At 43.5% G+C, this 27871-nt stretch overlaps 1 protein-coding gene across 2 annotated transcripts in view; it reads right to left on the bottom strand.

Moving 5' to 3' along the window:
* Positions 1-456: 456 nt before the first annotated feature.
* DUSP10 (dual specificity phosphatase 10) overlaps positions 457-27871 on the bottom strand; it is a 51032-nt gene continuing 23617 nt past the window's right edge. For both annotated transcript variants that reach the window (XM_083605348.1, XM_083605347.1), the window contains exons 3-4: positions 9313-9693; positions 457-3869 (exon numbers count right to left, since the gene is read on the bottom strand). In XM_083605348.1, coding sequence (XP_083461474.1) covers positions 3604-3869; positions 9313-9693 — 647 coding nt within the window. In that variant the 3' untranslated portion in view covers positions 457-3603. The remainder of the gene's footprint in view (positions 3870-9312; positions 9694-27871) is intronic.

Here is a 27871-nt window from a genome sequence, read left to right as displayed (position 1 = left end):
TTTACGCTTTCTGAAATTTAGTCTACGTGCTGTTAAGCATACGCTTAACAAATTGTTGAATGAAATGTGCGCTTTGTATTTTAGTTATTATGATATAGAGGCATGTGCTAAGTTTAAAGGGTTGTGCCCAATGTTAGTCATACTCAGCAGAAACCCGCTGAAATTAATGGACATGACTAACATACGTGCATCAATTTCAGTGGGTCGAGTTCCAGTAGAATGGAGCTTGATGCAGTCCAATATTTATAACTTTTTCAGGATGGGTGCAAAGAATGGGAGAAGTAGCCCTAGAAATTAGCCAGCTCATTTTAGTCGAATGTTCTCTCATCATTTTTTCCTGAAACTCAGGAGCCATCTACTTGCGGCCCTTCTTTGCATTAACAAAATTCCTTGAGGAGAAACAAAACCCAGACAGAAAGTCTACTACTGTTCAGAGAAAGCAAAAATAATCAATCCTTGTATAAAAATAGTTTAATAAAGGCATAAAATTTCAAGAAAATATATGTATAGTAACAACATTGTTGAGTAAAAGTGCACAGCAATTTACACATCTGGGGTCAATATACACAGTGTTCTTTTGACACACCTCACTTCACTTTATTCTGCCTGTACAGAATTTGATCTGAAGCAGTGGGGTGGGGAGCCTTCCCTGCAGTACAAAAATCCCACAAAGGTCATCTAACTGGAACATCTGTCTAATCATTCCAAATTCATACTAATAGGAGGCACAATTCACTGAGAAGTTCTTCAGCATGCTCCATTGAAATGAACGGAAACTGCATAAAGCACTCATTTTAATGGCACGAACAGCAGAACTTTACCATGGATTATATCTAAGCTTTGGACTGGCAAAGGGAGCAAAGACTAGCATATCTAAATGAGAGATCAGTGATAAATGCCCACTTTATAAGCCGCATCTCACACTGATGTGACCATGGCCAAAAAAATAAAATAAGGCTGGGTGGGCAAATGAAGTCAGCTATAGCTCAAACACAAAAAACTATTCAAAAGCACAAGGAGCTGGACACCAAAAGGCCTTTTCCATGTGGGTGTTAAAATTAGTCAGCGAACTAGTGGAGAAATGGGGAAAGCAAGGCTCTGCAGGGTTTTCCATGGAATGGATTGTTACTTGAGCCTCCATTCTGCTTCTATCCTGCTGTTTCCCCAATTGAAATTCTAGCAAATGCAATTGAATCATGTTTTGTTTTGTTTTTAATGTGTAAAATGCTCCAAGTGGTGCAAAACGGTGATTGGTTAGCAGGCTGCTGACCGAGAGGAAATCCCACATTACTGAGGAAATCCCTCATGTTACTGATTCATCTCTTAATACTTAAAATGAAGGCATGGATACCTCCTAGGGTTGCCATATTTTGAAGAGCAAAAAAAGGAGGACGCTATGACGACTCTCATTTTAAATACCCCTACTATATGTAGGCTATAGAAGCTGTGATATATTGCTGAGGGGAACTGGAGAAGAGAAGAAGGAAGCAAGTCTTCAACCACTAGTTATGTCTATGTCTCATCCAGAAAGTATACCTTCAACATTCAAGCATATGGACTATATGCTTTGAAATTCTCCCTTCATGCATGCGGACAACTAGGGATCAGTGCATGTGCTTAGCGATGTGTGAAAAACCACTAGCTAAAAAGCCTAGGTGGATGTAGCCTACAATAATCAATATTTTCCCTACCTAGCTATCTAATCAACGCTTGCTCCACATATACTCATCACAAAAATAGCAGCTCTCTGGAAAATGCTGGAGTTGGCAGCTTGCAGAATAAACCTGCAGTGAAAAAGGAGAATGGGAGCAATATAAAATTGACCCAAAATGGGATTGGACGTCTGTACTACAGAGTACTCAAGGCCTGTTTAAGACTGCATGGGAGCCACGAAAGCAGCATTCACCAGTGTGCCCTGTAGCTGCCATCTCGTATGAGCATCTGGACACACATATGCAGTCTGGGCCAGGTAGATATGCTTGGGGTATGCCAATTCTACATGCAGATCAACTTGTTGCCCAGGCCCTTTCAGACAAGATGAACTTGGTCTGAATAAACCATGGTTTATCAGACTGAAAATGAGTTATATTAACATGCATCCTCTTCCCTTTCTGTTGTGCATCTAGGACTTTTCTTTAAAAAGCTGCCATTTCTTATTAAGTCTGAGAAACTGTCCTTTAAGAAACCCAAGAAGGCAGGGTTGGGGAACTTTGTGGTCCTCCAGATGTTGCCAGCTCCACTGCCCATCGCTCTTGACCATTGGCCAAGCTGGCGAGAGTTGGACTCTGAATAACATTGGGAGGACCACAGGTTCCCTATCCCTGAGAGAAAGGGAGAAGAGAGTGTGTGGGCATCATACTCAACAAACCATGGTTTCACTGGACCAAGGCCATAGTTACATGCATCTAGATGAGATAGGAGCCACATGGAACATCTGCATGGCAAGTACTCCCCCCTCTTGTGCCACAATCTGCCCTCCCACCACCGCACCATGCCCTGCTGCTTCTTGCAAGTGAAAAGCTTGCACACAGGAGCGTTCACGAAAGAAATAAGGGAAAGGAGACACAGGCACAATTTCTAAAACAGTTTTCATTTTTATAATCAAACTTTTTACATGAACAGAAAAACACACCAGTATTTTGTGCGAAAAAATATTTTAAATAAACTTTGCTTGTTCTTGATCTTTGTACATTCTGATATACATATTTAACAAGGTGTATGGCACTATAACCAGAATCGGAAAAGGGGAAAAAATAATTGCTTTTTTTGTTGTTGTATACCTTCTTCTAAATCAAGCCAGCCACCTTTATGCTATTTAAAAATATTATTAATATTAATGGGCAGCCAGCTGTAACTGGTTTGAACACTCAAAATAAAGAACTCTTTCCATTACTCAAAACTATTATTGCACAAGAAGCCAGTAAAGGCATATGGCGTAAAATGGTCAAGTCCCTTGGTGTTAGCCTACCCCCAACCCCCAAATAGAAAAATAGTACCAGAAGATGAAACACAGCAAATAAAAAGATTTTCTCTAGTCAAGAGGGCGAGAAGGGATTTGCAGATAGTTTTAAGCTGCTCTGATCTTCTTTGCACCAGCAAGCATTTTGCTTAGGGTTTCTTTAGCAAAGCCTTTGCAAACTCAAGGCCGCCCGTGGGTTTTAGTTGTCTTTTCGCTTTTTTATTTTGGCTGGTTGTATTTTATTTTGGGGGGAAAACATAGCTGTCTTCGGTCTATGAACCTGCACAGACTACTTAGTCATAATCTCTACAAGTAGCTGAATAACCAAAAAGGGAAGAAAAAAATATATAGTGTCCAGTTTCTCTCTTACACGCATGGAGACTTTTAAAACTGGTTATTCAAAGCATCCCCACATCATCCACTTTTCAAGAAGGGACTTCTAAAGGTATCTTGCCCAACGCTTGTGAAGTCCTTGTATTTTTAAAACCTTTTCTTCAAAAAGTTTCCTGTCCAAAGTTTTGTCTTATAATAAACCCTTCTCAATAAAGCTAAAAAGAAAAAAAAATGGGGGAAATCCAAGCCTTCCAAGTCCATGTCAAGTGAAGAATACGAACATCTTTTTTTAGTCACGTGCTTCTTTGCCATCACACGACAGTCTCTACCCCAATCAGCTTTGGCGTGAGAATTCGCGGCGTGACTCCGTTGTTCAGATCTTCCTCAAACTCCAATAACTGCCCCATAAAATTAAGATTAGGAGAAATGATTGGTCGCTTGCCTTTGACAAACTTATAGGCATCAGTCATGGTCATTCGCGTGTGCTTCATAAGGTAAGCGATGACAATGGTGGCAGAGCGGGACACACCGGCCTGGCAGTGGATGAGGAGGCCTTTTCCACACTGGTGAGCTTCCTCTGGAAAAAAAGCACAGAAATAAAACGTAAACATTCACTTCAGTGAGTGAAAGCCAGAGGTCAAGAGACCTGAGCTCCTAATGCATTCCTCAAAATAAGCAGCAGCCAGAGATTCACTCACTTAAGAGTTGGGAAGCCTATAGCCCCTGCAGAGGTTACTGGGCTAGAACCTCACCTATGCACCTAATTTCTCTCATTTGCAACTCGGAAGTGGCCAAAAATCATTGTGCTCCTCTCCCTCCCTAGATCTGTAGATTATTCTTGCTATTACCAATTCCAGGCTAATGCATTTTTAAAATATTGCTCTCCAGAGAAATGCACGTTTCTATGGACTCACACATTATATTATACATTTTGTACTTCTAACAATGTTGGACATGTAGAATATGCCACAAAACCAGCTCCTGACATCAGGGAGAATGTGCTCAAATGAACAGAATAAACAGCGGGTTTTGAAAACTAGGTGCATTGCCTCCAAATGATGTAAGGCTTTCACACCATAACAAGTGAACCCACAGATAGGACAAACTGGAGTATATGTTAGACATGCAATTCCCATCATTTGCAATATGCAAGTCCCACTTTTTTATACCACTTTGTTCATGCACATTTTTGGGGTGGTGTCTGGACCATGGGCACAATGGCCTCTGTTAGTGCACATTCTTCATTCAACAACATAACACAACCATTGTGGAATGCCAGGGGGAGGGGGGAGCTTTAGATCTGGGAAACTGCAATTATATAATAAAACAAAAAGTGCTGATTTTATATTAAAACATAATGTCAAGGGGTGGAATGCACATGTTCTGGGAGTATTTGTGTGTGTGCATCATAGGAGCCAACTCCTAGGGGTCGAATAAAATACGTGAGCCCCCACCCTCCCAGTTGGTGGGCATTGTCATTCAAATAGTGTGCATGTGCCAGGTCTTGTGATCAATTGTGTGGGGCGGGACTTGCCTTCTCTCCCCCCCCCCCCAATATGTTATTCAAGTTGGCATCCTGGGTACACATTCACATTGATCTTCTCTTGAAACACAGGGGGAAAATTAAGTGCTGCCTTAAGGAAAGGGAAAATCATTATTAGATAAATTCTGGGTGGCAGATGTGGTTTATTCTGCATGCCACAGGTGACCCTCCCCACACAAGCTTTTCTCCCAATAGCCCTTCTGATCTGGTAGGGGGAAAATATTCATCTTTTTTTTATACTCCAGCAAGTCATGTGTGCCTTTTATCCAAGGCTCACCAAAAGCCAGCTGAATTATGGAAACCACATAGAATCCAGAATTTTTTTTTCAAAATTGTTAAGTTTTTGTCATTCATGAGTTTTGCAAGAGCCAATTCACATATTAAGAGACAGATACCGGGGAATGCTGGGAAACCACATTTCCCCTGCAGCAAACCTCCAGTTCCTAATGTGTTGAGCATGTGCTTCTCCACATTTGCATATATCTTTAGCTGCATAAAAGGTGATGTGAAAGTGACCTTCAAAGTGACCTAAGCCAGGTGGATTGGTGGCCTGATCCAGCATGGCTTGTCTTACGGAACCAGACTGTTTTTCAGGTTGATTCTTGGGAAGGACACACGATTTTCCACAGGCCTTCTGCGTTTATTTCAGCCTTCATAAAACCCTGCTTTGGGAGCAGGGAGAAAATCTATTTAAGACACCCAGATCTTTGCAGATCCAATTTAAACTGTCCCTAGGGCAAAGCTAAGCTCTGACTAGTTACTTAACAGAATATTTATCCTACTAGAAAGTCAAGACAAAGAAATATATGTTCATCAAACATGCAGGCATAGCTCTAGGCTATAGTTACCCAAGTGAAAAGGGGTGGGGTGTAAGAATTTAATTTAGATAGATAGATGATAGATAGATAGAATTGCCCATCGTATAGCCTTAAGTGGTATTTAAGAGACAGTCTGTAAAAGTATTGGTTAAAAAAGGACCAGTCAAGGGTAGACATTTTTTGCCTTCCATTTCATTGTCCTCCCATATTTATGACACAGTGGTAAAAGAAAGATGCAAAAAGAGACCAAGATTTCCAAAAAGACAACACTGGCTCTGCTTTGCTTTATTATGAACATCTGTCCTAAACACAAGAAGGAAATTATTAAAAGAATGGGGTTGTGCTAAAGAGTATATGAAAAAACATTGTTCTGGAGTAAGTATATCGGTATGTAATGAATGATGCTTTACAGGGTTAAAGAAATAGAAAAATAGTGTAATAAAAAAAAATACAAAGATGGAAGTAATCTAATTAGACACGACAATATAGTAAGAGTAAATTTTTTGAGGTCTTAGAACAAAGGAAGGAAGTCAATATGTGTATATGTATGTAATGACTAGATTATAATGAGGATATGGTTTTTTTCTGTAGATGTGTGCCTTTTCGTTTTTGTTTTGTTTTGTTTTGTTTCCTCTGCTTTTTTTCCTTTTCCTTTTCTTTTTTTTTTTTGTATGTTACTTTTTTTGTATAGTATTATTTTGGATTCAATGTTTGTAATTTTTGTTATGATTCTGCATTGAAAATAAAAAATGTAAAAAAAAAAAAACACAAGAAGGCATTAACGGTATGTTAAACAGGAAAAAATACTGGGCCTCAAAACATTAAGCAAGCTTTTGAGTTCTCCAGAACTCTTCATCATTGTTTTGTATGTCTATGCAAAGTCTATACAGGGTGGGGGTGGCAGAGGAAAAACACAACAAAAGAACTTTAAAAGCTCGCTCACTATTTTTGTGATGTTTTGGTTGATCCAAATAAAAGGTACTGCACAACTTTGGATTTCAGAACTCTGGCACTGAGTAAACATTTTTGTCACGTGGTGAGATCAGTGACTTCAAGACAGAAAGGCTTGCAATCTCCTTTGGTTGTGGTTGAAAGCAGTTAAATTTTCAAATGGGAGAAATCCTGTAGTCGTATCTCTTACTGTAGTAGAATTTAGAATTATTAATATCAGGTGGTACCTTTCTAGGAAGAAAGCCACAAAATGATTTTTCCCTGATTGCAAGGATAGGAAAACTGACTAAGAGCCACAGCAGATCAGCCCAAGGGCATCCTCCTTCGTACAGTGACTAATCAGATGCCTCTAGGAAGCCCCAGGCACGACATGCATGGGGGCAACTGGCTTTTCTCACTGCTGATCATAACAAAAGGGTTTTAGAGGCCTAATACCTCTGAAACCAAAGGTAGCATACAGTTAGGGATGGGGAAAGAAGTTGTTCAGTCTGCTTTTCACCCCAGACTGATGTGATCCAGTGCTCCCGAAAGTGCAGGCAGATCAGAATGTAATCCCCTGTTGATTATGTACTTTTCTAGATGTTGCAGTGTAGCTTGTGTGCAGATTATGTGCACAAAAATATAACTTTTGTGTGAGAGATACAAGCAAATTGTGTATGTTACAGATTGGAGAAGCATTAAAAAGTGTGCATTTTGCATACAAAATGCATAAAATTTAAATGCGGATTATATCTATCATCTATCGATCTATCTATCTATCTATCATCTCCATCACAGAACAAAATGAGCCTGTGTCTGGGCACCAGCAAGATTGAAATGAGAAAGAGTTAGGCTGTTCAATCCATCTCCTACGTATAGCTGCCATGACTAGCAGTCATTGATAGCCTTATCCTCCACGAATTGGTATATTCCTTCTTTTTAGAAATATTCACATTGGTGGCCATCGCCACATCTTCTGGCAGCAAAATCCCCTGGGGGTGTTCATACAAACTGCTCGCTGTCTACACTGTACAGTGGTACCTCAGGTTACAGATGCTTCAGGTTACAGACACTTCAGGTTACAGACTCCGCTAACCCAGAAATAGTACCTCAGGTTAAGAACTTTGCTTCAGGATGAGGACAGAAATTGTGAGGCGGGGGTGCAGCGGCAGCGGGAGGCCCCATTAGCTAAAGTGGTACCTCAGGTTAAAAACAGTTTCAGGTTATGAAAGGACCTCCGGAACGAATTAAGTTCTTAACCCGAGGTACCACTGTATGTCATAGGTGGAGGTGGAAGCAGGATCACACCCATTGGCCCCACTCATAATGTCCACATGCTCCTAGATTCCTCCCCACTAACATGCACACATTTAATGCAATGCACCAATGAGTTGCCAACAGATTAATGCACTGCAGGTGTGACTGTGGACATGATCTTCCTGCCACCAGTACCCAATGGCTTGGCTTTTATGTCAGCCTACATTTCTCATCCCATCCTCCCTCTTGCAGCCACATTCCTACCCCCAAAGCCTCAGTGTATAATTGAGGCTGCAGGGGTTTGCTGGGGGGCACTCGTTTCCAAGCAATTTAATTCCAGGAAAAAGATCCATTTGCAGCCACCTTAACCAAGAAAATGATGGAAGTGAAGTGATGAAATTTTGGACGTTATACTGGCATACTGTTCTTTCCTGAAGAGAAGCACACGTATGTGGAAAGGGCGTGGGAGGAGCAACATTGTCCAATGACATTTGTTCTTGTGTCACGCCATGGCCACTGTTGGGAATGATGTTTAGTGTGACATGCTGGTATATCCATCAAAACACTGCTATTCCACAACAAGTACTGCAGTGTGCAAGGTGCAGATGTGCTAGCTTTATAATCAGGAAAACAAACACAATATTCCCCATGTCCGAAGGCAGCCAAAGTGTGAATGTGAGAAACAGGTATTTTGCAAACATCTGGCTCATACGAGAATGGGCACTGTCAGCAGCTGCCCATCTAGCACGCCCCCTCCAGAAAACACAGGTGTGCTCCTGAAATCTTGCAAGTTTAAACACACATGCACATTGCAGAATCAGAGTTGGAAGGGACTGCCAAGGGTCATCTAGTCCAACCCTCTGCAATGGGGGAATCTCTTGCCCACTGTGGGGCTTGAACCCACAAGCCTGAGATTACAAGTCTCATTTTCTACCAACTGAGCTATCCTAGCTGTCATTATGCTGCATAATGTACCGTATTTTTTGCTCTATATACTCACTTTTCCCCTCCTAAAAAGTAAGGGGAAATGTGCGTGCGTCTTATGGAGCGAATGCAGGCTGCACAGCTATCCCAGAAGCCAGAACAGCAAGAGGGATCGCTGCTTTCGCTGCACAGCGATCCCTCTTGTTGTTCTGGCTTCTGAGAGTCAGAATATTTTTGTTCTTGTTTTCCTCCTCCAAAAACTAGGTGCATCTTATGGTCTGGTACATCTTATAGAGCGAAAAATACAGTACAAAGAGGCCCGAAAAACGATAATAAAACACGAAAAGCGACCAGATTTCTTTGGCAGCCCTGCCATAGGCCGATGGAAAGTTCTGCAAGTGCCGAAATGCTCAGACAACAACACAACATGATGAAGCTGCTTCCCACCCCCTTGGGCAAAGATAATCAGTTCCACGCCTGTCAGCCCGGAACTAAGTGCATTTGTGCCGCCAAAGCAGCCATGGCGGCCGTTTTGCTAGGATAGTTACCAATGAATTCGAAAGCCTCTTCGAAGTACTGCCTGAGATTCTGCTTGTTGCTGTCTGTGGCCGGGAGCCGCTTGTAGTTGAGCAAGCCTTTCTCGTAATGGTAGAGAGGGAGGTGAGTGGTGACGTTGATGACGTAGCCGATGTTCAGCCGCTGCATCTTCTCCAAGTCCTGAGCGTCGTGCTCATTGCCAAGAAACAAGAAGGGCAAGATGGGCGTGAGCTCGGCGTTCTCAATGTCTGGGGTGGTCGGGATGGACTGAGGTAGCGTGCAGGTCACCGCGGCAGCAGCACCGCCCCCTCCTCCGCCTTCGGGGCACTCTTGGAGTTGGAGGGAGTTGTCACAGAGGTTTTCGTGGTTCTGTTTAAAACTGCTGAGTCCACCTGCAGCACAGAGGGATTTTAAAAAGGAGAAGGTCAGGAACCTGAGATATTAATTACCGGTAGTTAGTATCATCATCATCATTGATATTTATATCCCACCCGTCTACGCAAAGGAGCCCAGGCTGATAAGCACACAAATGATAAAATCTTGCAATTCCAATAGAATATATAATACAACAACAACAACAACAACAACAACAACAACAACTTATATCCCGCACATCTGACGGCTGGGTTTGCCCAGGCACTCTGGGCTGCTCCTAACAGAATATTAAAAACACAATAAAACATCAAACATTAAAAACTTCCCTAAACAGGACTGCCTTCAGATGTCTTCTAATAGTCAGATAGAAGGCCCTCGGAGCTGGACCTCAGGCTGAACAATGGGAGTAGAGACACTCCTTCGGGTATACAGGGCCAAAGCCATTTAGGGATTTTAAAGGGCCAGCACCAACACTTTGAATTGTGCTTGGAAACGTACTGGGAGCCAATGTAGGAATTTCAGGACTGGTGTTATATGGTCTCAGCAGCCACTCCCAGTCATATAGATGCAGTCATCTACCGTATATGCAGAATGAGAAATATCTCTACTTGAAAGGCTTGTTGGAAGACAATGGTCTTCAGTAGATGGTCTTCAGTGATGGCACCTATGTGATATTTAACAGAGCGGAAATTCCAAAGGGTAGGGGAGGCAACTCAACACTAAAGTTCTGAGTGTAGAGCCTGGATAGCTCCGTTGGTTAGAACATGGTGCTGATGATACCAAGGTTGCAGGTTCGATCCTGGTATGGGACAGTTGCATATTCCTGCATTGCAGGGGGTTGGACTATAGATGATCCTCAGGGTCCCTTCTATGATTTACCCATTAGATTTGGAGGTTTGCTTTCAATCAAACTCTAGGATCTCCTAAAGGCATCTACAATGGTCTTCAGTAGATGGTCTTCAGTGATGGCACCTATGTGATATTTAACAGAGCGGAAATTCCAAAGGGTAGGGGAGGCAACTCAACACTAAAGTTCTGAGTGTAGAGCCTGGATAGCTCCGTTGGTTAGAACATGGTGCTGATGATACCAAGGTTGCAGGTTCGATCCTGGTATGGGACAGTTGCATATTCCTGCATTGCAGGGGGTTGGACTATAGATGATCCTCAGGGTCCCTTCTATGATTTACCCATTAGATTTGGAGGTTTGCTTTCAATCAAACTCTAGGATCTCCTAAAGGCATCTGGAGAAGGCCCTCAACTTCCGAGTGTACTGATTGACTGGGTATATAAGGGGTGAGATGAACTTTCTGGTATCCTGGTCCCCAAACTGTAGGGTGTTATACACTGGTAGCTAATTGGTACACAGAAAAAGTGGAATACTCCCAATACTTACCTGGGAATTGTAGTTTGTTAAGGATGCTGAGAGTTGTCCTCTATTCCCAGAGGGGTTTAACAACCATTCCCTCTTTCTAGAGAATTCTAGTTCTGTCTCCTAACGACAATTAGAACCCTGGACAAACTACATTTCCCAGGATTATTTGGTGAAAGCCATGCTTGTTTAAAATGGCCTGCTTTAAATGTATAGTGCATATGCGGCCTCACCTACATCCAATGATTTCAATGGGTCTACTCTGAGTCTTACCAGCAATTGATATCACCCAATATATTTTAAGCATGCCTATTTTGAATGCACTCCAGTGACTGCTAAACTATTTTTCAAAACATAGTTTTTCAAACTTTAAACACACACACACACACACACACACAGTTGTGTTACACAGGTATTTTATAATTTTTTCACTTCCCAGATAGCACTTTTTTCAGATGCAGGAAAGGGGTAAATAAATAACCCCCTCTCTCTAAATCTCTCAAATCAGGGAGATGATCCATTTAGATTCCACAATAACATTTTTGTTTTGCCTGTGAAATGGTAACACTCCTTATGTAGTTCCATAATTGATTATTCTGCTTCATAAAAGATGATTTCTCAAAGAGAGGACACTTGAAGGGTGAGGGGGTTTCAACCAATGCACCCCAGACTGATACACTTTTTAAAAGAATATTGTCCTAACGTACTTTGGGATTTTCCAATCTGTTGTCTAACGCTGTTCCACAAAATCTAAAGAGAAAAACAAAAGCTTAAGAACTTTCTACACCTCGTTCTGAGATGACATCAGCTCAGGCTCCCCACCTGCCTGGTTTCCATGGCAATTACACAAAGACATACAATGACATCAGCTCGGCATGACATCAGCTCTTTGAGTGCAAACAATGCAAGAAGAGCTACTTTGTTTCAGGCCTTTTGGTACAACTGTGTTCTTGGGAGCCAGTGATGTAATGCTAACAGGTGGTTGGAGCAGCATTTGCCTAACAGGGAGGAGGAAAAATACAGCTATATCCCTTGTGTACACATGGGTGATTATAGGTTAAGCTTTCACTAACGGCATGTGAAATAAGGCACTAATGCAAGAGAAATGTAGCTTTATGCAAACTGACAAAGATAAGAGAAAATTGCAAGAACCAGAGTCACCTTGTCTAAAAAGTGATGTAACTCTTGGAAAGAAGGTTGAAAAATAATAATAATTGCTTTTGGTAAAAGGCAAAGGTTCAAACTATGGCAGCTCAGAGACCTTTTAGTAACAACTCTTTATATTCTGATCTTGTCTATAAGCCTATGTGCCAGAATAAAAACCTTTAGACATTCCAGCTAAGATCCCCCCAAACATAAGACACTTATATTTTATAACAACAACAACAACAATAATAATAATTTATTTGTACCCTGCCCATCTGGCTGGGTTTCCCCAGCTACTCTGGGCGGCTTCCAACAAAGATTAAAAATACATTAAAATGTCACACATTAAAAAATTCCCTGAACAGGGCTGCCTTCAGATGTCTTCTAAATGTCAGGTAGTTGTTTATCTCTTTGACATCTGATGGGAGGGCGTTTCACTTTAATAGAGATGCTTTTAATAGAGATGTGAAATAATGAAACACCAACCGGTTATTTTAAGAGAGGAACACAAGGTAATAAGAACACAGGTAAAGAGGTGATGGACAGATTAGAGATCTGATTAACCTTTTGGCATTTTTGTTTGCTCGCTTATGAATCAGAAAAAGGCATTTCAGAAAGTTTGGCGTAAGTGAGCTTACTTTGCTTTGGGCTGCATCCAAGGCCATTATGGTCCCTTTCCCCCAATTCAGAGCAAAGGTAGCTGGATAACTATTTTTACCTATGTCTTCCCTTATTACACAAGAAAGGTTAGTAGCATCAATAGATCACAACTCTGGCTTTAACCACAGCTGCAAACATTTTTTCTACTAATTCTCAGTGCTTATTTAACCATACCCAATTGTTCTTTTTGGGGGAAGTAGGGTTGTCACTCCCCTCAACACACACTGGAAGCCGGTGCAGGCTGGTCCATTAATGCTAAAGGGGCACAGGCCCAGTAGCCTCAGTTTACCCTCAGTCCGCCTCAACCTACCTGCCTTCTTACTTACAAGCAGCCTGGCAGCTCCCTCCTCTTTAGTTTCAGTGCTGAAACAAACTTTGTAAGAGCTCATCAGGGAAGAGGGTGGGGGAGAAGAATAGAATTACCGTATTTTTCGCACCATAGGATGCACTTTTTCCCCTCCAAAAATGAAGGGGAAATGTGTGTGCGTCCTATGGTGCGAATGCAGGCTTTCGCTGAAGCCTGGAGAGTGAGAGAGGTCGGTGCGCACCAACCCCTCACGCTCTCCAGGCTTCGCACACCTCTCTGCAAGCAGCGGGAGCCCAGCGCTGGGCTCCCGCTGCTTGCGGAGAGTTGCCAGCTTGCCGAAGCCTGCGCGCGCTGAGATCAGCGCGTCCAGGCTTCGCGGACCTCTCCGCAAACAGCGGGAGCGCTCCCGCTGCTTGCGGAGAGTTGCCAGCATGCCGAAGCCTGCGCGCGCTGAGATCAGCGCGCCCAGGCTTCGCGGACCTCTCCGCAAACAGCGGGAGCGCTCCCGCTGCTTGCGGAGAGTTGCCAGCTTGCCGAAGCCTGCGCGCGCTGAGATCAGCGCGCCCAGGCTTCGCGGACCTCTCCGCAAACAGCGGGAGCGCTCCCGCTGCTTGCGGAGAGTTGCCAGCATGCCGAAGCCTGCGCGCGCTGAGATCAGCGCGCCCAGGCTTCGCGGACCTCTCCGCAAACAGCGGGAGCGCTCCCGCTGCTTGCGGAGAGTTGCCAGCATGCCGAAGCCTGCGCGCGCTGAGATCAGCGCGCCCAGGCTTCGCGGACCTCTCCGCAAACAGCGGGAGCGCTCCCGCTGCTTGCAGAGAGTTGCCAGCATGCCGAAGCCTGCGCGCGCTGAAATCAGCGCGCCCAGGCTTCGCGGACCTCTCCGCAAACAGCGGGAGCGCTCCCGCTGCTTGCAGAGAGTTGCCAGCATGCCGAAGCCTGCGCGCGCTGAAATCAGCGCGCCCAGGCTTCGCGGACCTCTCCGCAAACAGCGGGAGCGCTCCCACGGCTTGCAGAGAGCTGCCTGTTTGGGGGCTGGGGTCGGGGGAAGCTCCAGCTTCCCCAGCCCCGCGCCTGGGGGGAAAATAATTTTTCCCCTTTATTTCCCCCCAAAAAACTGGGTGCGCCCTATGGTCCGGTGCGCCCTATGGTGCGAAAAATACGGTAGTTGGCTCTGTCTGTCATTGGCTCCGACTCCCTCTACCCTTGGTTTCTGCCCTACTAGTCCCAATGGGCACCAGCCCATCGGGACAGAAGCTCCATCTCTTTAACAGCTGCAGGATGGCAAATTTCAATCTGCACAGACTTTCTTATCTCTATACTGTACCTGATTCATTTTTCTTGCTATGCAGCTCCTAAAAAACAGAGCCTCTGCCCAAAGAGAGGGAGCAACCTCTTCAGTACTTCCTAGAAATATAAGAGCATTTCCGACTTACAAAAATGTATTATTAGGGGAAATTTCTTGCAGAAAATTCTGTGTTATTTCCCCTAACATTTGCATTTTTTGTGCACAATACACACATTTCTTGCTAACCCAAAAGGAGTGTGATGGTTGCTGCAAGAGAGGGACTGCGAGGAACAACATGGGAGGGGTGTTTCTAGGACTAAGGTCAAACTGAAGCTCCCTTGTTCTTATTGCTTTAGGATGTTGCATGTTGTTTAAAGAATCTTGTTATATTTACAGTATAGAAATATGGTTTTGGGGTAGGTTGTCATATTTATGTTTTGCTATGTTATTATGAAATGGTTTTTGTAGTGTTTGAAATGCATCCCTGCTTCTTTGTTGTGAGCCACTTTGAGCATGTTTTATTTTCTGTAGAAAATCAGCATACAAATAAAATGAATGAATAAATGAATAAAAGACAACTATGTTTCACATTGTTTTGAGAAGTGCAAATTAGGTAGGTTCACCTTAAATGCAAAGTGAAATCAAATTTCTCCTCTCTCTCTACTAAAATGGCAAGCAAGCAAGGGAAAGTAGCCACCTTAAAAGGGATACCAGTATAAGAGGTAGCCAATAGTCAACCCTAAGCCTATACAAAAACACCCTTTCCTAATTCCAAAAAGCAAAGGGCCAGGAAAGTCACCAGCAACCATAATATGGGAGAGGGCAGGCGATTATGAACCATAGAAACTGATGAAGGGCAGCATATAAACATTTTAAATGAACAGTGCAGATTCCAAATTTCTATTTCAGGGAAGTGTACAACAGTAAATAGCAACAACATAAGCAGAAGTGAATAAAACAGAAACACAGAAGTACTATACACATTATTTTAAAAAAACCTGGGTAAATAAGAATGTCTCAGCTACTGTCTAACAGGCCTCCTTTCCCCATACAAAGCAGGCCAGTCTTAAAAAACCCCTCGGGAAACCATACTGGTTGTTCAACGACCACCCCATTGTGACTTCCTACAACGCAGAAGTGCACCTCCTGCAGCCTAACCCTCTGTAGAGTCCTCCCTTGTGTAATTCATGAGTTAAGAGACTGCCGTGACCTTTAAACACTTCTGCTTTCCTGGACTCTTACCGTTTTTATTTTCATTTCATTTCGTTTGGTACACCACTCTGTTTGATTTGAGATACACAGCTGCGTTTTATTTCCCTCTTGCTTTTAAGGAAATTTCACTGGCATGTATTGTTTTTATGCAAGCCACTTTTTGCATAAATAAAAGTCAAAATCAATAAAATCAATAGAAATAGACATCTTTATTCTATTATTAAGGAGTATAACAATTGTATACCTAAAGCAAAACACTTGTGAACCAGGCATGTCTCTATAGGGAGGGTATCCTGCCTCGCTATGGAGACATTCCTGGTTCACAAGCATTTTGTTACTTTAGATTTCCTGAATCCTGGGAGGGCTTCTTAAGGAGTGGTCTGACTACTGGCTTCCTTCAAGCAGGCAGGGACCATCCCCTCTCACAGGGAAGCATTAACCACCTCCCTGGTCCCAGCCGAGAGTGGCAAGAGTCCAGAGTACAAGGAGTCATCCTGAGTGATCCAAGCAGGATGCGCAAACCTTACTAACTGAAACTCATCCGACACAACAGGACTAGAAAGTGCTCTAGACACCCCTTGAAATTAATCTGCTGTAGTAGCAGAGTCAGGATCCTGGGAGATGCAAACGATTTTCAAAATGCTTTGCGAACAAGCAAAAGATAAAATCTACCTGGTAAGGACTAAAGTTTATTTTTAAAATTGTTTTTATTAAAGATTTTCTTGGGTTACAAAATTATATACATTGTCTCTTTTCTGATGATAAAGTCTTTTTTTCAGACCATTCCTATTCAATATGAGACTGTGATACTGTATACAGTACAGTCGTACCTCGGAAGTCGAATGCCTTGCAGCTCAGACATTTTGGCTCCCGAACGCCGCAACCCTGGAAGTGATTGTTCCTGTTTGCGAACGTTCTTTGGAACCCGAATGTCCAATGCGGTTTCCGCAGCTTCCGATTAGCTGCAGGAGCTTCCTGCAGCTAATTGGAAGTCGCACCTTGGTTTCCAAACGTTTTGGAAGTCAAATGGACTTATGGAACGAATTCTGTTCAATTTCCGAGGTATGACTGTATAAGATTGGGGAAGAGAAGTGGAGGGGGGAGAGGGGGGTTGTAAACTTCCATTCTTTTACATACAGTGGTACCTCTGGATGCGAACGGGATCTGTTCCAGAGCCCCGTTCGCATCTTGAAGCGAACGCAACCCATGTCTGCACATGCGCGGGTCGCGATTCACCGCTTCCACGCATGCGTGTGATGTTATTTTGAGCATCTGCGCAGGCGCGAGTGGCGAAACCCGGAATAATGTGCTCCATTACTTCCGGGTCGCTGCAGAGTGCAACCCGAAAATGCTTACTGTAACCTGAAGCTACTTCAACCTGAGGTATGACTGTACTGTACATGTGAGGTTTTACAACAGTAAACAGGTTCACACAGTCCATGCTGAAAGCATGGAGGGGGAAATAGGAAAACTGGCTATAGGGTGTGTAAGTGTGTGTGTGTGTGTGCGTGCGCGCGCAGATACATAAAGGCTTACATTCAGCACATTCAGCATACATTTATTTATAAATGGAAAGATTAATGTTTTTGGAATCTGACTGTATCAGTAACAATATGTATTGAAGTCCCCGCCAAAACGTGCACCTGGGAACTATTGGGTTGCATCTGATTAAGTCAAACTCAGAGTTGTCCCATTGAAAAATCAGCTCTTTCAGTTGATCTGCTCCAAGTATGACTTAAGACACAATCCATTGGTTGTAATTGAGTTCAGTGTATGTTGTTGTTTCTAAACATATCTGTGTCATCATGTTGTTAGCCAGAGAGTAAACCAAAATTATATCCTGCTTGGAGATTATTGCAAGCAAGCTCACAGAGACCACCCAGTTATCTGAAGCTATCTTTTGGATGTATCTATGCAGAATCAGAAAAAGAAGTTATCAGATCCTTTCCGCTAGCAATGCCCCACAGCCCATCAACAACGATCATGGAATATGTGCTGCAAAGTTCACTAACATCTAGCGATGGCATTAAAATATAAGTTCCGAGTCTGAAAAACAAGCACTTGATATTCCGAAAAGTGTTGCTGTCCTTGCCTATGACAGTTGATGAACTTTATATTTAAAAAATGTATTTTCAGCATAGCCCATTCCTGAAGGCCTTGGGGCCTGTGCTGTGTAATGTTTTATAGCTCCATTGATTTATTTTAATTCACCCAAAAGCAAGTTAACCAACCACCAGAAAGCCCTTCTTCTCCCAAGGACTTTCTGCGACACACTCTGGTTTATACCAGTTCAGCTATGTCTTCATTAGAATGTACCACTGAGGATAAAAGATCCTCACTAAAGCTAGTAAATGATCACGATGATCAGTAACAAGTTGTGTTGGGGGATGGCATAAAGATGGCTCAGTTTTTTTGGGGTGCAACCGATAATTCTCTCATGCTGCCTCCAACCTTTATCTGTGTCCTATGTAAAGCGGATATGGCAATGCTCTTAGATGTACAGTGGTACCTTGGGTTACAGACGCTTCAGGTTACAGACTCCGCTAACCCAGAAATAGTACCTCGGGTTAAGAAGTTTGCTTCAGGATGAGAACAGAAATCGCGTGGCGGCAGCGGGAGGCCCCATTAGCTAAAGTGGTACCTGAGGTTAAGAACAGTTTCAGGTTAAGAACGGACCTCCAGAATGAATTAAGTTCTTAACCCGAGGTACCACTGTATTGGGTATTCTTTGTGTTTAGGTTGTAAACCACACTGTGAACTTTGGATGAAGAGCGGTATAAAAAATTAACAAATGATAACAATAATCTCACAAATGCCAGACCTCAGCCTGCCTCTGAACTTGGCTGGGATTATCGCAAAACAGTACCATTTTAAAGCAAGAAAGAAAAAAGTGCTATGCGGAATTATGGTGTACAGGTAACTTATACTTATTTTATTTACATGATGGCAGCGAGTGGGTGCGAGGGGAATAAATAAATAAATGGAGAGAAGAGAAAACCCACTCATCATTTATTTACACACACTCGCCCCTCAAGACACATACCTGCACAAAACTGCAGCCGCAGGCTTATCCAGCTTTGGGAAGGCAGCGTGAGGCTTGGCCTTTGGGAAGGAGGTTTGAGGGCTCTGGCAGACTCCTAGTGCTGACTGGGCTCTGGGAAGGCAGTGGGAGGGCTCTGGAAACCTGTTACAGCCCTTGTGCCAGCTTTCAAAAGCCAGGCAAGCAGCCCTCCACCTTGCAAGGGGGCAGGGTTCAGGGGTTCCTGGCTTTACGTGATTTTACTTATTCATACAACGGCCAGGAACATAACCCACCCCCCTCATTCTAAATATGTTCAGGAGGATTTTTTTATTATTATTATTTTTAAGTTTGGAAAACTATGCTATTTTGTTCATGCTCTCTACCTGAGGCAGCAGGCCATTTTGGAAGTTCTGAAGTTTCCCCAGCATCACCCTTTTTTTAAAAAAAAAAAGCTGCAGAAAACATAGAACCGTTATCCTGACATTGGGTGGCGTTTATCCTCCCCACTCTCCGGAAATTCAGACCGGAGAGATCTTCTTGTGGCTCAAACAAAAAAGAGCTATCAATTTATATAACTCATATTAGTAGCCTCATAACGTCAGATCTATTCCCTCCAGCAGTGAAGCTGCTGAACCTGACAGTTCATTCACAAACGCTTTGCTTAGTTCACTCTCAGAAGAGCCTCTGTCTGGACGGTCGGAGTGGTAGAGTGCGTGGTGTTGGACTTAACACAGGCAGGAACTGGGCTTATATGCCCATTCAGCTGGTAAGCTCACAGGCAGACTGACCTAGAGTAATAGGGTGGCCACTTGCACGTTGTCAAAAAGACAGAGATTTGCACAAAAATTGCACATGCCAATTGATACTGTAAGTATAGATGCAAATTTAGAAATAGCTGCTGTATTCTGCTGACAGCACACAGAATGCTCTAGTAGGATTCCCAAAGCATGTCCACTCTCCACTAAGCAACAACAGCAGCAACAACACCACAACCCTATAGCTTCGTGGAGTTTTGTGGGGGGAGGAGAATGAATGGCTATTAAACCAGTTTAACTCTTCAGTATAGATATACTTGCATGCATCAGTTTCAAAACTAAATGGACAACTTAACTTTGTGTGTGTGTGTGTGTGTGTGCGGATCCTGTCCTAGTGCATCTTTTTCTCCCAGGTTTATTTTTAGAGTCACATCACTGCACAAGATAGAAGTTCAGCTGCTGAGCAATATTAGATGATTGACAGGAGATGGTACAGATTGCATTAGTTCAGACAGTCTGGGGATTTAAAAGACGGTTATTTCCAAAACTGGTATCAAATAAGTAACATTGGGGCAGTAAATTTCAAAATGTAGGCATATAAATGCACACACACTGTTTTGAGTGCACACTTGTGAGGTCCTGCAAGTACAGCCTGTTTAAGAACTGTGACCTCATTTATTTATACTGCTGCAGAAAGCCTTGCCAGAGCAACAGCTGATGACAGCCTTATGTATTTTTCCACTAAGCCAACAATTAAATGGCTTCTGTGGTTTTAATGAGCAGAGGACATTATGTCAAAACTGATTCAAAGCATGAGATGGTTGAAGGATAAGGCAATGTCATTTAAAGTACAGAAAAACAAAACACACACAGCAGGAATATACTTTGAGCTTGGGACCTTTCCGGGATACTGATCTCTGTAAGAGTATGAAAAATTGCTTAAGCCAATGTGGAAACACCCGCTGGTCCTTGCTTAATGGGCTAAAATTTGAAGTGTCATCACCGAACAAAAATGTTAAGGTGGGGAGATATGAAAAAAATGTTCTGTAATCCACTCATGTGTGCTGACTCTGCTCAGGCAATCAGTCCTATTGCATTCAGTGGGGTTCATTCCTAAGTATGCATTGCAGGGATGGGGAACCTTTGATCCTCCAGATGCTGCTAGACTACAACTCCCATCATTCCTGGCCATTAGCCATACTGGCTGGGGCTTGTGGGTGTTGGGAGTCCAGCAACATACAGGTTCTTTGACTTTTAGTGTATAGGACTGCAGCCCTACTTGTTCATTTGAAAGTGCATTTCCAGGCATAGGCACTAGGTATACAAAATTGTACTCACCAGAGGTGGTGAGAGAAAAGCAAAATATAGATGTCATTAACTGGCAGGATGATGGGGAGGAGGAAAAGGATCCTGGCGAGGTGTGTAGCTAGGGTTGGGACATGCTGAAGCAAGGAAGGGTTGGGGAAGGAAGCACAAACTGGGTGACTGAAGGTGGCAAGGGGATGGAGGTCAATGCACAGGAACCAGAGCAGGAGGACTCACCACCAGAGCCAGAGGGGACCTGTCTCCACAAACACAGCAGGCTCTAAGGCCTAGGGAGCAGCAGGAGGGGTGCTCTAAGAGGCTGAGGCAGGAAGGGCCTACAGCCCAGCTTCCTAGCTGGCCAGGTAGGGATCGCTAGCTCTGGGAGAAGGTGTGTAATTCCTCTGCTAAAGTAGGTTTGGAACAGGTGAGGGTCACCTGCCTCGTGATGCAACAATAAGCATGCAAAGTATGAAAGGGAAGCAGAGCTGAGGTGCTGTCTGCTCAACTTCCCCTGTTGGTGGACCTTGGCTTGGATGCTCCTGGACCTCTACATGACTGTGCTTCAGGTTTGACTCTGGATTGCATTCTGACTGCTGGACTTGGCCTGACCCTGGACTGCGTTTCCTGACTTTTGGTCTTTGGGCTTTCCTTGCTTGGATTGATGCCGGGACTCTGAACTTTGGACTTGACATACTGACTTGCTGCCAGGTAGCCCAGAGGTTTAGGACAGCAGAAGTCAGTGGTGCTGTCAGGGCAGGCCTTGGGGACTGAAGCATAGGGCCCTGTCCTGCAGAATGAGCCTTTTTTTGAAGAAAAAAAAAAGGAGAACCATGATAATTCTTGGATTACAGTTGCTGAAGTTATACCTGTTGGTTCTTGGATAGAAGCCAAGCGGACTATTATGCTTACCTTCCACATAACCTTTACAGATGATGCACAATACAGGGCTATCAACCTGCAGGGCACAGGTTTCATTAGGCAGGTTGCCCCATGCGTCAATTATAATTATGCACAAGGCAAGATGAAACGCTCCAGCAGAACTCCAAAAGGAAGACACACTCCCTTCTTGCTCAAGGCAAACTCAATTCAAGTGAGTCTTCATTCCAGCCTCCACCAAACTTTTAAAGTAATTTCACCCACCAGCGTTAATCCATCAATATCACCCAGGGATGTCAAGGAGAGGTTTGCTCTAAGGAAATTCAGCCCTTGGGTTTTAACTAAGGCAAACCACTCTGTTACTGTCTTATTGTCTCTGGCAATATCAGAAAATGGAAAAAGTACTACATATATCTTTATGGTTACCACTAATCCGGATTCCTCATTGTTCTTCTAATCAAGCCATCAGGCATTCTGGTCAAGGAGGTCAGGTCAGGGAGGTCAAACTATTCCATAAAGGGAGGGAATCCAGGTTTAGAATTTATGTTTGACTCACAGTGTTATTTTTTAACTAACGTTTGTACTTCCATTCTAGTTGTACAGTTTGCACTGAAGATCAGAACAAGGAATGGTTAGGTCAATGGAGGCTGAAGCAGTGATAAAGGGTTGATTCTCGGCTTCTTGGCTGAACTTGTGGGAGGGGGAGAGAAATGGATCACCAATTATTATAAGCCTTTAGCCTTCCTATGATTCTTACAGCCAACAGGTCCAGAAATTTATTTTCCAGCTCACAGAACCCATCTTGCTACATCTTTTTTTTTCAGAATTCAAAGTTAAATTACCTTTTATCCTCCAAGAGAAAAAGGGGGAAGCTTGTTATCTTAGTTAACATCCTTCCACATACACACACTCTGAAAAACACACACAAGTTGTTCAGAAAGCAAAAGACATCCAGGCAGGGATCAAGGGAGCTGAGAACTCTAGATGTAATTATTTTCCCCAATACAGCCATTACTAATTTTGAGAAGTAGTAAAAGTGCAACATTGATAATAATGGAGTACATTTGTGCACCTATATCTGCATTGTATAATTATTCTAATCAAAGATTTGTGGCAGAATTTTATGGCCGAATCCTGCGTATATTTACTTGGAAGTGGTCCCACTGATTTCAATGAGACTGGAAAACACTAGAAATGTGTACAAGTTTTCAGCCTTAAAAGCAGCAACCTTTGCTTAATGATCAAAGAAAAGGAGCACCCTCACACACTTCAGCCTGTGTGTCATCATCTCTACATGTGGGGTGGGCAACAAGGGGCATGGTCAGGGACCACATGTCAGTGGGCATGGCCAGAATAGGCCATGGGTGGAGCATGGGCTGCAGATAGGTAAGGCCACGGATACTCATTCCTCTGTATGCTATCCAGCACCACAGGTAGACTCCACTCAGCCTGCAAAACAATGATTGGGCAAACTGGGGGAGTGAGATTTACCTGCAACACTCAGTGGGTGAGGATTCAGAAGTATGGGTGGGCTTGTAAGAACATCTGGGGATCCAAGGTTGAAAAATGCTGCTCTAAAGCAATACTGTGATGACTCTAAACAAACTGTACTATAGAACTTACTCTATAGGAGGGATTGTGGTTTCATCGTTGGTTGCTTTTTTAAGATAAAGGAAGCTAACACTGAAAAGCTGGGGCGTGCAACCAGCAAAGAAAATCAAATGGCAGGCCTCTGCAATAAGAGGAAGTGGGTAACCTGATATGTTTCCACTCTTTTGAAAAGGCCTACAGGAATTGCATAACATGACAGCTCGAAGCCTATGGTGGAAGAATGCTCGAGATCTAAATAAGAGAAGAGACATGTGTCAAGACAGCATGAGTAGAAGATAGTTGTTCATCACCACCACCAGTAATGTTACGGTCACTATCCAAGCATTGCTTTGGATTTTCACAGCTATGTTCTACTAGGGTTGCCATGCACCCAGAATTTCCCAGACATTGCCAGGATTCAGCCATTGGAAACAGTGTCTGGGCAGGAATTGCTTTAATTTCTGGGAAAATCCAGACTTATGGCAACCAAGTGTGTTTTAATAGATCTTGCAAAACTAAAAGAAGCTCAACGACTTTGGCCAAAAACAAAAAGCTCAACAACGTTTGTGTCCGGATTTCCACTTTTTGAAATACAGCAACCCTAGTTCTACACATGCTCCAAAAACCTAATGAAAACAGAGGCTGAAAAGCATAGGGTTCTGCCTGCTGTCAAATAATTGTTCTCTGGAGCCTTCAAAATGCACAGGGTTCTCCGCTGTGGCAGAGGCGTGGCATGGAACAGATATCTAGATTCTTTCCAGAGCAGAACACATGCATTTGTACCTTTCTTTAAAAAGTACAAAAGTACAAACTTCCACAGCCCATGCAACCAACAGACGAACATGGCAAAAAAAACCTTGTGAGTATTTCTTAACTCTCCAATGGGGGTGGGACACTTGGGGCCCCCCGAATGATTTATGGAGTCCAACTCACATCAGCCTCGGTCAGTGGCCAGGGATGATATGAACTGCACTCTAGCTATATCTGGGGGGGGGGGTGTCACAGGTTGCCCACCCCATATACTCTGCAATAGGGGGAGAAAGATGTGGCAGCTAACTGACAACCAGAAGAGTTCCTTGGAAGCCACATTTTTCCCGAGAGCTTCAAAGGAGGAAAAAGGAAATTCCATTAGGACAGTTCTTCCTCCTACCCAAGTGTCAGAAGAGTAAGCTCATAGGCTTACTCTTGAGTGCCTACTCAATTCCAATACTCAGGTTGTGTGTCATTTGCCACTAGCCGTGATGGCTATGGTCTGCCTCCGCTGTCGGAGGCAGTTTCCCTCCAAAGACCAGTTGCTGGAAATCACAGGCGGGAGTGTGAGCTGTGCTGCTTATGTTCCGCTTGTGAGTTTCCCATAGGCATCTCTGGTTGGCCACTGTGAGAACAGGATGCTGGACGAGATGGGCTTTTGGCCTGATCTGGCAGGATTCTTCTCTTCTCAACGATATAGCCAGTATTTATTAACAACTACCCAAATTACAATTCCTAGACACTGACACACACCCAACATCTCCACCATTAATACTTGAAATGCAACATTCCTCACTAAGCTTCCATTCTAGAAAGTTAGGGTTAACACCAAATGGATTTGTTTAGACATGGGTTTTATTTATAGCAAATGGGGGTGAAATTCCAGGATCATACACGACCTTATATACCATAGTCTCTTTCTAAGTATAACTGTACTTGGGTACGCATATCTAAAAAAAGATTCAAGAACCACTGCGAATTATATGAACTTTCACTTCAGATGTAGGTTGTGGGTAGGTATGAAATTCCCCTGCAGCACGTTTCAGGTGCAAGAAGGAGACCAGAGGCGCAAGAGGGGAGCTCTAATTGGGACTGGATACCAAGCTCTTACCTTACAATGACAGAGTGTCATTATACGGCCTAGGACCCTCGTACCTACGGGACCGCCTCTCCTGGTATGCCCCACAGAGAAACTTACGGTCTTCAAAAAAAAAACATCTTGAAGGTCCCAGGCCACAGAGAAGTTAGGCTGGCCTCAACTAGAGCCAGGGCTTTTTCGGCTGTGGCTCCGACCTGGTGGAACACTCTGTCACAAGAGTCTAGGGCCCTGCGGGACTTGACATCTTTCCGCAGGGCCTGCAAGACAGAGCTGTTCTGCCAGGCCTTTGGCCAGGGCACAGCCTGACTCCCTCCCTCGGCAATCTTCGCGGAGCTCTGGTCCAATGGTGGCCAATGGCTTGAATTTAATTAATTTTATAATGAATGATTTTAGAGTGTTGTTTGTGTTGTACTTTTGTACTGTTTTATTGTTGTTAGCCGCCCTGAGCCCGGCTTCGGCTGGGGAGGGCGGGATATAAATAAAATTTATTATTACTATTATTATTATTATTATTATTATTATTATTATTATTATTGGCTTGTTCACATGTTACTCTTGAACACAGGTACAAGCGATCTCTGCACAAGTGTTTCTATGATGTGCTGATGGGCGGGGTGTAAATAATATATTTTATTATTATTATTAAGCATGTGAACACCACTTATATGATAAACATAGCATTGCTTTGGGGGCTTCAAAGGAGGTATGGAAATGACCAGACCTTAGCAGCTGGCTTCATCCACCTCACCTCCACTGCCCAACGTAACACCTCCAAAAAATTGACAATAATGCCCCGTGTTTTGCTTTTGAAATCAGGCTGTGAAACAGGGCGCATTTTGACTAAGGCCCAGCCTGTATCAAATGTGTGGCAGGAGCACATGGATAATTAAATGTTCTTCCCTCTAGAAGCTGAGCACAATTCATGCCAATATCTACTCTGTCCACCATTCTGATGGCTTTATTCCATGAAGCAGTCTATAAGCTTGGTTCATAATAACACACATTTTTCACTCAGAGGGGAGGAGGCAAGTGTGTATATTTTACGCATTTTATTTTTATTTATTATTATGTAATAAGAGAGGAGATTCCTGCTAAACATCAGGAAGAACTTTCTGACAGTAAGAGCTGTTTGACAATGGAACTCTCCCTCGGGAGGTTGCGGATTCTCCTTCCTTAGAGGTTTTTAAGCAAAGGTTGGGTGACCATCCATCATGTAATGATCTAGTTAAGATCCCTACATCGAAGGGGGTTGGACTAGATGACTTCCAACTCAATGAGTCTATGGCATTTATATTCCACCTTTTCTCCAAGGAGCTCCAAGTGGCATACATAGTCCCACCCCGTTAATATTACCCTCCAGTCCATCATCCTGTTCTCATAGTAGCCAACCAGATGCCTGTGGAAAACCAGCAAGCAGGACACGAGTGCAAGAGGCCTTTCCCATCCTGTGGCTTCCAGCAACTGGTACAGTGGTACCTCAGGTTAAGAACTTAATTCGTTCTGCAGGTCCATTCTTAACCTGAAACTGTTCTTAACCTGAGGTACGACTTTAGCTAATGGGGCCTCCCGCTGCCACCGCCACACAATTTCTGTTCTCATCCTGAGGTAAAGTTCTTAAGTGGAGGTGCTACTTCCAGGTTAGTGGAATCTGTAACCAGAAGCGTCTGTAACCCGAGATACCACTGTATTCAGAAGCATTACTGCTGCATATGCTTTACTCACTCGAAATATTTTGCACATGTCACACAACCAGCCTCAGAAAAAAGAACTTCTGGAACTTTCTACAACATGACATGCTCCTCAGAATTGTCGCCTGTGACACATGAAAGGCCACTTCATACAGGCATGGACGTCGCTCAGAATCTACATGATTAACAACTGAACCTGTGAACCGCACGCCAGAAGAGGAGACATTTGCCTGAGGTTTTCCCATCTGCAATTGGATTTACAAAGCCACTGGTCACTCAAATGTTTCAGTCACAGAGTGACTCGACAAACTTGCGAACCCTGACACACTTGTTTTTGGAAATCAGCAATACATTACACAATGCTTCAAAATCAAGACTTCTCTACCTTCTAGAACAAGGGTCATTGTTGCTGTTGGGTCTACAGCCCCCTTCATCCATTAGTCCTGCAGGCTGAGTAAAATGGGACAGCGTTCTTCAACCATGGGTCTCCCATCATTCTTAGCTCACTTAGCCAGTGGTCAAGAAAGATGGGAGTTGTAGTTCAAAATCTGGGGACACAAGGTTGAAAAGAACCAATCCAGAGAGCCCCATATTAGCCACCCCTACTCAGGCTCCCTTCTAACTGCAATTCTGTGGTATTATCAGGCACTGAAATGCTAGATCCCAAGCGCTATACCTTTTCAGAATGTCTGAACCCATATTTACTAGCTAAGTTGGTAGAGGACTACACACTAAGGCTCTGTTTGGAGCACCCTCCAAGTGCCGTGCAGGGGACAATATCACCACCCTCTGCATGCCTTGGAATCCTTTGTACATGTGCTGAGAAGCTTAGCTGCACTAGCTTTCTCTGTGCTCATCTAAGATCAATTGAGGAATCCATTCTGGGTGCTGCAATCCACTCCAGAGTTTGGGTAGAACAACACTGGATTCCACTCTCCACCAAAAACTCCCCAAGCAAAATTGCTAGAGAGGAAGCCAGTTATCTAATCAGCCAAATATGTGCAGTTTGAACACGAGCGCCTATATTAGTTACACAGCGGCAACTAGAACACTGAGAGAAAAAGGGTAGGTGATGCTTGCACTGTGGGAAAGCATGCAACTCATATGAATCCGGTTTCTCTCCGTGCTCAG

This window comes from Podarcis filfolensis (assembly GCF_964270895.1).
Source record: "Podarcis filfolensis genome assembly, chromosome: 3".
NCBI lineage: Eukaryota > Metazoa > Chordata > Lepidosauria > Squamata > Lacertidae > Podarcis > Podarcis filfolensis.
The sequence above is the reverse complement of the archived record's forward strand: the minus strand, read 5'-3'. Positions and strand labels throughout refer to the sequence as shown.